Raw genomic sequence first — 11,656 nt, 5'->3', positions numbered from 1 at the left:
ATCTGATATGATCAAAGTTGACAGCAGCTTTGGAAAGCTACGATAGCAGATCAGGATCTGAAGTCATACGCATAATAGTTATTAGACTTATCCAAGTGGGAGACTGTTGGATTAGTGTCTAAGTCCATAACTATTTTGGTATGTACTTGACCCGATGGTGCATGGTCCTTTTGGGTTGCCTTCACCAAAGCAACTTGATTAGAGAAATAAATAAAGAGAGAAAGGTTATTATGATTTATTGATATGTTATAAGAATAATATATTAAAGGAGAAATAATATTTGCTTAATTAATATTGGTCAATAATTAATTAGGAATTAATTTTGTGATCAAGTGTAATTAATTAAACTAGAGGGGCTAAATTGTAATTATGTGATAGTTACAAAATATGGTAATGGTTATCCTAAATATGGGTTGAACGAATTCAAGGAGATAAGGATCCTTGAAATCGTCCAAAGGATAAAGGATAAGGGTTTTCAAGGCTTATCTTATGGTTGCTTTGTGGATAAGCAACTAGATAAGGATAATGATTGAAACCCTATCTCTACACCTATATAAAGACCCTAAGGTCTTAGAATTCGTGTACTTGTTCCCAAGGAGTCCTAAGGACGAATTCTAACCTCTCTCCTCTCTCTTTTTACCTTCTCCATTTGCTCTTGGTGTTTGTAAGCCATTAGAGGAGTGACACTTATGACTCTAAGCCTTCCAAAGTCAATTCAAGGAGGAATTGGGATTGTTATTGCTATATAACAATCAAGGTATGTTCTCAAACCCATTCATATGTTAATATCGATTTCATATACTACAATTAGGGTTTATAGTCTTGGATTCAAAGCATGTACAATAAAGAAACCTAGATCCAAGAATTAGGGTTTGTATGAGCACATAGGATGTCTTATGACCAAAACCCATCAACAGGTGCATTGCATAACCCAAAAGGCATGCGGCGATAGGAAAAAGTCCCACTCGGGCAAATGAAAGTGGTCTTTTCTTGGTCCATTGGGTCTATTGGTATTTGGAAGTAACCCGAAAATCCATCTAAGAAATAATAGTAACTATGGCTGGACAATCTTTCAAGCATTTCATCAATAAAAGGTAAAGGAAAATGGTCTTTATGAGTGACATCGTTTAGATTTCGATAATCGATGCACACTCGCCAACCGGTTACCGTTCGGGTCGGAAGAAGCTCGTTCTTCTCGTTTGTCACGATCATCATCCCTCCTTTCTTAGGCACCACTTGAACAGGACTAACCCATGGACTATCGGAAATAGAATAAATGATTCCCGCATCTAAAATCTTGACTACTTCCTTCTTGACCACTTCTTGCATGTTTGTGTTCAATCTTCTTTGGTGTTGCACTACCGGCTTTGCTGCTTCTTCCGGGTTGATCTTGTGAGAGCAATAAGAGGGGCTTGTTCCCTTGATATCAATGATACTCCATGCAATGGCACTCTTCCTCTTCTTCAAGACATGAACTAATTCTTCTTTTTCAGATTTGGAGAGGTCAGAAGCTATTATAACAGGTTTTTGTTGACCATATTCGAGGAATGCATACTCCAAGTGATCTGATAGTGCCTTCAGCTCAGATTTTGCGTACTGCATGCGGAACACGTCAAGTATAGGTAAGGAACCCGTCGAGTCATGTGCCAAATTCGCGATTTCTCAGGATTCTTCAAACGGACTAGGCGAGTAGATCGAGTCTACTCGGCGAGTAGGTTGCTCCATGGTCTTCATTAACTCATCATAATCAGCTTCTTCCTGCAGTCTCTCTATTTCTAGTTGGTCTTTTTCAGCATCAAGTTCTTCATCAAAAATGATGGTGGATTTGTTTGAGTCTTCACTATCCCATTCCTCTATCAATTCATCCAACACATCAATTGAAAATGTTGTGTCATCACTATTCCTTGCATGCTTCATGGCTTGATCAACCCCAAAAGTGACTGAATTAGCCCCCACCCGTGGTGTAAGTTTTGAATCTCGCATGTCAACTATAGCGCCTGTTATGTTAAGGAAAGGTCTTCCAAGGATGATCGAGACTTGAGGATCCACTTCCATGTCCAAGATTATAAAATCCGTGGGGAACATGAACTTATCCACCTTTACCAAGAGATCTTCATAGATTCCTCGTGGGAATGTAATAGTTTTGTTTGCTAAGTGGATTGCCATTCGGATTGGCCTCGGTTCCGGGAGATCTAGTTTTTTGAAAAATGAATGTGGCATGGGGTTTACACTTGCTCCTGAATCGGCCAAAGCATGAATGGTCGCCAAATTCCTAAATTGACAATGCAATTTTAAGCTTCCCGGGTCACCCTTCTTCTTCAGTAACTTGTTCAACATGGCAGTTGAGCAATTCTCATTGAGAACCACTTCACTCACTTCTTCCATATTCCTTCTATTGGATAGCAGCTCCTTGAGGAATTTGGCATATTTTGGCATTTGTGCAACTGCTTCGATGAATGGTATATTGATTTGAAGAGCTTTTATGTGATCAAGAAACTTATGGTAGTCTTCCTCCTCCTTTTCTTGCTTAGCTCGGGTTGGATATGGCAATGGAGGCTGAAATGGATTTGCAGGAATCTGACTTTTCTGATTAGGCAATGGCCTCATCGAGTCCATATTCTGGACTCGGCGAATAGGGTTTGTGTCTAGCAGATTTTAACTTTGGCTCGGTTTTTCTGCATCCTCCTTTTGTGACTGCTTGGGCTCTTCATTCTGAATAGGCACCAGAGAGGTAATTATCTTCCTACTTCTAGTTGTCACAATATTTATATGTGCGCCTCGTGGGTTGTTTTTGGTTTTACTAGGAAGTTCTCCCAGTGACCTTTGATTTATTTGTTGGGCAAGTTGCCGCAGTTGTGTCTTAATGTTATGGATAGATGCTTGCTGGTTTCTAAGTATTGTTCTTGTCTCTTGTATTGCAACATCATGGTCATTGTGTCTCTTTTCTGAAGCAACTTATATGTAATTAGAAATTTGGTCAAATATACTAATATTTTCACCAAGTCATGTACTACTTTGTAAGGCCCTACACATGCAAACACAAAATTAGTTATTAATTATAATTGGGTTATGTAAGATTGTTAAACATAATTATTGTCATAATTAACACAGTTAAATTGTTACTTTTATCACTTAACTAAGATGTGGTCAATCCTAGCTCTAACAATTTAATGGTCACTAAATCACTAGGTTAACAAGTTCATGTAATTTATGTTGGGTTTTGAGCATTCTAACACTCCTAAGTGTACATGCAACCCTAAATACCTTGGATCTATGTTTTCTCTATTATACATGCAAATAAGAATATCCAAGGTATTATCCTAATCTAGCATACAAAACAATGAGTGTAACAAGATAGAATACATACCTCTTTGATGTAGAAAGTCTTCATGAAGCTTGAGTGCCTAGCCCCAATAGTGTGGAAGCCTCAAATGGAATCACAATCATCAAAAACACTTAGAATAACTTGAGAGAGTTCTACACTTCATGAAATCGGCTAGCCCTTTGTTACACTCTCTAGTGGCCGATTTTTTGTCAAGAATAATATCATTATATAGTGTTACAATTAGGGTAAATCCTTAATTGTCATGGCTTTCCATTTCCTTGGATCCATGGGTTCAAATACACCATGGAGCACCCATGGACCATCCTATAGGTTTTAGCCCAACTTGATTATCCATGGAGCATTAGCCCACTATATAAGTATGGATGATTTACATAATCAACCCATATATTTAATTAGTCTTCTTTTGATCACTTAATTAATCCTAGATTAATTCTTGATCAATACTAATTAAATAATCTTTTTATTCTTATTATTAATATACTAGAACTTATAATATATTAATAACCATAAGTGTCTTATTTCTCTCATTATAGTCTATCCAAGTGCATGATGGTATGCAACCCAAATGGACCATGCCGGGTCGGGTCAAGTCTTACCAATTATAGTTATGGACTTAGACATTAATCCAACAGTCTCCCACTTGGATAAGTCTAAAACTATTATTGCGTATGACTTCAGGAACCAACCGGCAATCGTAGCTCTCAAAAGCTTCTGTCGAACTCTGACCTTGTAGATGAACTCTGATCTTGTCAATGACTTGTCCATTAGATAAGGGATCATATAATCCTCTGTTCTCATGATATCAGCCGGACAAATACATGGAACAACATCGTACTTATTGTCCAGCAGTTTGTTTCCCGATTTTCGATTTGTTTGACAAAGAACTTAATCGAACACATCAATTCAGTTCTGACCGGCCGGTACATAGGTCACAACAAAATCATCGAAGGGCCCAGATATCGCTTCTATTTCTAGAAGGAACAGATAAACTTCGACTCATATGCTTGTTCTACTACTTGTTGAATTGTACATAAAGGCACGTTTTATAACATCAAGTTACTGATGCGTTTACGTGCAATCAATGCACAACCAACTCATAGGTAACAACTCATATCTCTAGGTTTGAAGATTTATATGATATTACCGTCTCACGATCACTCGAGATAAATTCCATGAAGTGATACAAGTGAGCGTGGGTTTATTCCAATACTCATAACTTATGAGCACTCATAAATGTTGTAGCACCATTGCCATGACTAAACTCATTTAGCCATCTACAAACCCGATTCATGACAGTCTTGATTCATACCTACTTCCAACATATGAACGACTGTGGAGTGTTTAAATAACTTAGTCATTCAGAAAGAATAACCTAGCTATTTTGGAAGTCAAAACATGCAAAGTGAAACACAATAATAATCGAATCTAATATGGTCTCAGAACCCTTTTGAATATAAATAAAACCACTTTTTATTTATCACCATATTGATTACACATTATTCAATGTTTCAATTAATCAACTTAAGACTCGAATAAAACAACAGTCGTCCCATGCTCCTAGCATGTACACTTTGTTTTCTAAACAATAGTTATGCCATACCCCAAGTATGCACACTATGTTTGTCTATGATCCTTACATTGTGATGTAGATCAATTGAACATGATTCCAATGATACTCATTTCACAATCCCAAATCCTTATTGTAAATGCAAGAATTCCAAATTCATATCATTTACTGAAATCTGTTAGATTCTAAACTTATATGCATTGATCCTCTTGTAATGATTATGCACGAAGTCAGAAAGACTTGACATCAACCATTACAGAGCATTCCAAAGGAGATCAGCTCCTTGGGAACATCCTTCTTGCATTAAGTTTCCTAATCTTACATAGATTGAATAACTTCCACCTATGGAGACATTTCCATAGTCCCATTTGACTATCACTTCCGAACAAGAGTTACCTCTTTTCAGAAAATGTCAATATGGTCCTACCAAAATTAACACTAGACTTCCAAATGTCCCTGAGCAACCAATCTTTGGCGAACCTCAGATTGTCCTCGACAATTGCTTAATCACTTTAGTCATATCCAGTTCTAGACTTTTCCCTTCTAAATGCCTTAAGCATTTGGAAAATTTAGAAAGGATAAATATTATAGCACGTGAAATCGATCCTATATCCGAAGCATATGGGACACGATTCATGATGTTTGACATAAAGACATGATACTAGACCAGTCTTTTGCTACAATATTTTTTTATTTGCCATGTTTTCAAAATTTAACTATGAAGAGGGATGCCGTAATCATAATCGGATTTTGAAAATGCAATATATATAGAATTTCTTCAAGTTGAACCATTCCAACACAAAATTCATATATATTCTTGACTAAAGATGATTAAAATCTCAATCTAAGCTTTAGAATTGAAATTAAGTATAATTTCCTCTCCCTTAATTATAGCAAAACAACTTTTCAACCCCTGCAACTTCACGAATTAAAACTTTGTTTTCTATAATTAACATTGCTAGCTTGAAATACTAATCATAATAATCATGCTCCCACTAACATGATGATTATCAGCATAACACTTATGCTCCCACTAGCTCTGACATATTTTCAAAAATCTACTGGACTTCTGAAATTTAGATTCATACACCTTTCCGTAGATAGCTCAGCTGTGTGTCTAAGCAATTTCAAGAACTATGAAAAGGGATGCCGTAATCATAGTCTCAATTGCTTAGGCATTTTCCATTTCTCACAAGTCCATGTTAGCGTGCCGGTTAACCACACGCGCTCCACTAACGACTTTTGAAAATGCAAATAACACAATTGCTATCTACGTAAAATCTATTTAGTGAAAGCGTTTCCTCACCATCATTTTCATGAATTGGAGAGAAACCTTATGACACTTAGATTTTATAGTGTATGAGTTCCTATCCATGCGAATTTGTCAAAACCATAATCACAAGATAAGGTTAGTGACAAATTCAGCCCTACATGGATTAAACTTATTCAATCTTAGTTTCTTGTCACCTTGGTAACACAAGGCCCACCAATGCTTCCAAGTTGAACTCTGATAACTCACATGCAAATTCAACTTATTTGAAGTAGGTACAGAAATAAGAATTATGTCAACACGATAGGTTGCAAACCTTAAGCCGTGTGCTAGTGATAAATTACAGGTTTCACTCTTGATTAGTTCTTGAAACTCTTTCAGGATCTTTAAGGCTCCCACTGTCCTCTTGTCATATAAGTTTCCCCAGTTAAGAACCATTCCTTAACAAAACAAATATTCAAGGGATAGTGCGGATTCTTATCAAGACTAACACTTCACACAATTGGTCTTAGTTGGTATTTGTCTCATCCAAGACATCACAACTTACCAATCTCAAATGTACAAGAGTAGAAACATTTCACACTACATTTGATAAGTGTTTTAAACCTTACTTTATGTCACTCAATGTTACAATCTTGGAGTATGACTCTAAGAATTGTTTTGGAACGAAGTATGACTCATCTCCTTGATCTTAACCAATCCAACAATTCATGATTTCTCTTCTTAGCCATAACAATGCACTAAGACATCCTTAGAGTATGAATTTGTGATATGGTTTCTAAATCATTAAGATGATCATAAAACTGATACTAAAGTACTCTCCCGTCTTTTCAGATTTGAGAAACTTTTATCTTTCTGCCTAATTTAATTCTTCTCATTTGTTTTGTCATACATTGTAACCTTTCCAATGTTACAGAATTATACTTAACCTTATAAGTACAATCATATTTACTAATCTTTAGTAAATCATGACAAATCAATCTTTGTGGTGGACCTTGACCAGTGCACACCCAGTGTACCTAATTCCTTAGTCCTTCAATTATCCCACATATACATGTGATCAAAGAATTAGTCTTAATTTTCAAAGATGAAAATTCTCATTCGTCATACAATACAACTTGTATGATTCCAAGTTTCTGCCCAATTGAAACTTGGGTGATGAAAACTTTCTTCATTTGGTAAATTCAGACACTACCACAAATGAAGAATCAAATCCACTTTCCAATATTGCTATTACTGGAAACATATAAGCAACAATTTTCCACCGATGCCATTGTAAGGATATTTTTTAAAATAAATAAAATTAAAACCTTTTTTTTCTTTTATTTTAAAACTTTGCGGAAAAACTTATCCTTACAATACACATGAAAAACTTGTTATCTATTCACAAGCAATATATTATAACTCCTAAGAAGTAGCTCAAGAATCCGATCTTCAAACTACGCGATAGAAATCCATCTACGCGATCAGATTCAGCATATTCTTTCTTTAAGTTTCTTTACCTTTTCTTTGATTCTTAAAACATCACCATGTGACCCAGTCACATCATGTATCAAGAATCTCATAATAGAAACTTAATAGAGTTAGACAGTGGACTTTACCTGAAGTAGAGTCAATCTTAACGACTTTAACATCCTTAGGTAAATTATGGCAGCTTTGCAACCAATGCCCCTTTCTTTGGCAATATAAACATATGGACCCTTTGATAATGGTACACGGGACTATCACAGACTTAGCTTTTCTCTTTACCATTTGGTCAACCGAGTTGACTATGGCCGGTCCCTTTCCATTGGGAAGAGAAATGCTTTTCTAGATATCCAATGCTACCATTGCCAATGTCCATTTAAGGTTTGGGAAGTTGATCTTCTAACAAAATTTGCTTTACTAGTGTTCCAAATCATTGCTGATTCCACAGCACAAAGCAAATAGATAAGATCATTAAGGCTCGTGTCATAGTCTGTCTCATAGTAGTCCCAAAGTGACCCGCTATGTTACTAAGAAAGTGATTGAACATCCAACTTTCACGAGACTTTGACACCCAACTCTCCCGTCTTGTCAATATGTGACTACATCTCCAAGATGTGACCACACCAAGACCTTAACTTGCCAATAGGGCTCGAGTGACTTTAAACTTTTCAAGAACTTGTGGGTGAGGGAGAATGATTGGAGGAGATAGAGGAAGTGAAGCATGATGTTGAGGAACATCATCTTCAAGAGATTTGGGAAGATCATAAATGTCTAAATCAGACATGTTTTGGGAGATATTCAAGATAGTTGATTTAAAGTCCTTAATATGACACCCAATATGAAATATTAAGGCTAGGACCCAACAAACTATTTTATAACTTAGAAGAGGGATGTCGTAATCCAAGCTATAAAATATTTGAAGGTAGGCGAATGACGATTCACCAATTTCCACCATGAAAAACGAAATAATTTATTAGGTTTTAATTGGATTTGAAATTCCTAGATCTTTTGAGATTCATTGAACTTTTCAATGGCATGTTTCAATCTCGAGTGTGCCCTCTCAAATTTTGTGACTGGGATGCCGAGGATCACAAAACAAGGTGTGAATAACCATACCAATTCACTTGGTACCCTTAATATTATCACCTAATCAATGTGCCGGTTAACCACACACGCTCCATTGATCTATGACAAACATTAAGTCACCCTTCGTGGTCCTTACTAGTCCAAGTTAGTGTGCCGGTTAACCACACACGCTCCACCAACGACTTGGTAAGGTACAAAGTGTGAATTCCATGGGCTAGCACCAAATTCACATTTTTCCTAAAGTAACTAAGATTGGGAATTATTAAGATTTTAGTTACTTTAGTATTTATCATTAATACTTTTAATGAAGGGAGAATTTAAAGTCATTGTCCTACCCGTTCGGCTAACGACCCTCCACCAGTCAAGCAAGCGGTGGGTGAGAGTATACACCCATTAAGTCGCCATTTTATAGGCAACAACCTTATACCCACCTTATAGACCGGCTTCGTGAATGAGGCCTACTAACGGTAAAACGACTTGTTCTTATACATATATATAATAATTAACCATTAATGTTATAAATAGTATAAGTGTTGAATTTTAACCTTTTTTTTTTAAAATTCTATGGGCTAACTTGGAATTAAAGTATTCATAAGTGAAAACTTTTCAAATTCCAAAACTTGAGGGCAAGTTTTGAAACTATTCAAAACTAATTAATTCCATAACTTATGTGTTTAAAATAGTTTTAATCCAAAAACTCTTCAAGTTCCATAACTTATGGAAGACTTTAAACAAATAAAATAATTAAATTTTCTTTATTTTATAACTTATGGAATTAATTAAGGTTACATTTTATTTATTTATTTATTTATTAATGAAGTGACTCTTGAATTTCCATAACTTGAGGACAAGTTATGGAGTCATAAAAAAAAAATTCAATGACACAAGACTCTTCATTTTGTAACCATTACCAACTTTTATGAGTTTTATGAGTCTTTAATGTGACTCTTCATGTAACTTGAGGACAAGTTACACAAACACATTTTATACTCAACTCTTAGATTAAAATGGATTGAAAACAACTATTTCAATTAACTTTTCTATTAATCTAAGAAACTCATAAGAACAAGATAATTCATATCAAACTTCTTCATGTAATTAGTCTAAACCTTAAACTAATACAAAACATGAATCTATTGACAGTTATCTTTGAAAATGGATTAGCATGAACATTACCACATTAAAAAAACAAGTTTATAAGTTCAAAACAACTTAGGGTAATGTTCCTAGTCCATTTCCAGCCAAAAACCTCGAAAATATGCTGTCTGGGGTCCAACTCGTCGAGTGCATGAACATAACTCGGCGAGTTGGATGCATTTTGCCTTGGACTCGTCGAGTCCCTTCATGGACTCGGCGAGTCTGCTGGGCTGACAGCATCAAAACTCGATTTTTCAGCTCCATTTGCAAGTATAACAAGAAAACAAGCCTAGGCTCTGATACCACTGTTGGGTTTTGAGCATTCTAACACTCCTAAGTGTACATGCAACCCTAAATACCTTGGATCTATGTTTTCTCTATTATACATGCAAATAAGAATATCCAAGGTATTATCCTAATCTAGCATACAAAACAATGAGTGTAACAAGATAGAATACATACCTCTTTGATGTAGAAAGTCTTCATGAAGCTTGAGTGCCTAGCCCCAATAGTGTGGAAGCCTCAAATGGAATCACAATCATCAAAAACACTTAGAATAACTTGAGAGAGTTCTACACTTCATGAAATCGGCTAGCCCTTTGTTACACTCTCTAGTGGCCGATTTTTTGTCAAGAATAATATCATTATATAGTGTTACAATTAGGGTAAATCCATGGGTTCAAATACACCATGGAGCACCCATGGACCATCCTATAGGTTTTAGCCCAACTTGATTATCCATGGAGCATTAGCCCACTATATAAGTATGGATGATTTACACAATCAACCCATATATTTAATTAGTCTTCTTTTGATCACTTAATTAATCCTAGATTAATTCTTGATCAATACTAATTAAATAATCTTATTATTCTTATTATTAATATACTAGAACTTATAATATATTAATAACCATAAGTGTCTTATTTCTCTCATTATAGTCTATCCAAGTGCATGATGGTATGCAACCCAAATGGACCATGCCGGGTCGGGTCAAGTCTTACCAATTATAGTTATGGACTTAGACATTAATCCAACAATTTAATGGTCACTAAACTACACTTAACTTGAATTAAAGCAACAAAGAGAAACACTTTAACATGCTAGGTAACCTAATCAAACACAAGCTCCAAACCAACTTTTATAAATACATAAACTAATAAATTAAACCATAGTTATTATGGTTTCATCTAACTAAACGAAAGTCTACTAAATTAGCTACTCATAGCAGTAATCAAACACAACAACTCAATAGGAAAAAGCTAAACATGATCAAACTGAATGAATTGATCATGTTTTCATCTAGATCTCTTCAACTCTTGAGCTCCAATCATTTCCTTCTCTTCAAAGGGTTTTCCATAGGTTTTTTTCATAATACTTCTTCAGAAAGTCACCTCCATGTCCCCCAATTCGTCATAATGTCCGGATATATATATATATATATATATATATATATATATATATATATATATATATATATATATATATATGCCTAAAATCTAGCTACCACGACGTGGTCTTCATGTTTATCCCGTATTCTCCTAATCAGCGCTAGGAATCGCGAAGATTCCATTCACCACGTTGTGGTGGTTGGAAATCCTACTTTTCTCAAAACACGAAGGTCGTCCGAAATTGTGCCTAGTTTTCAGATTATTTTGAATCGTCTTAATCAAAGTTACAAGTCATGAGATATGATCAAAATACTGAAGAGGGGTCAAACTGTCCAACAACATCTTTCTTGTGTCTTCTTCTTGCCTAAGCTCTTCATTCTTGCTTCCAGCTT

General features: G+C 35.5%; 1 protein-coding gene across 1 annotated transcript; it reads right to left on the bottom strand.

Moving 5' to 3' along the window:
- Positions 1-1,662: 1,662 nt before the first annotated feature.
- Positions 1,663-2,616, bottom strand: LOC145040933 (uncharacterized). The gene has a single exon (XM_078988817.1). It carries the CDS (start codon positions 2,614-2,616, stop codon positions 1,663-1,665), a length of 954 nt encoding a protein of 317 aa, XP_078844943.1.
- Positions 2,617-11,656: the final 9,040 nt, after the last annotated feature.

The sequence above is a fragment of the Lactuca saligna genome, chromosome 4 (genome assembly GCF_052625555.1).
Source record: "Lactuca saligna cultivar CGN05327 chromosome 4, ASM5262555v1, whole genome shotgun sequence".
NCBI lineage: Eukaryota > Viridiplantae > Streptophyta > Magnoliopsida > Asterales > Asteraceae > Lactuca > Lactuca saligna.
This window is presented reverse-complemented; position numbering and strand designations above follow the sequence as displayed.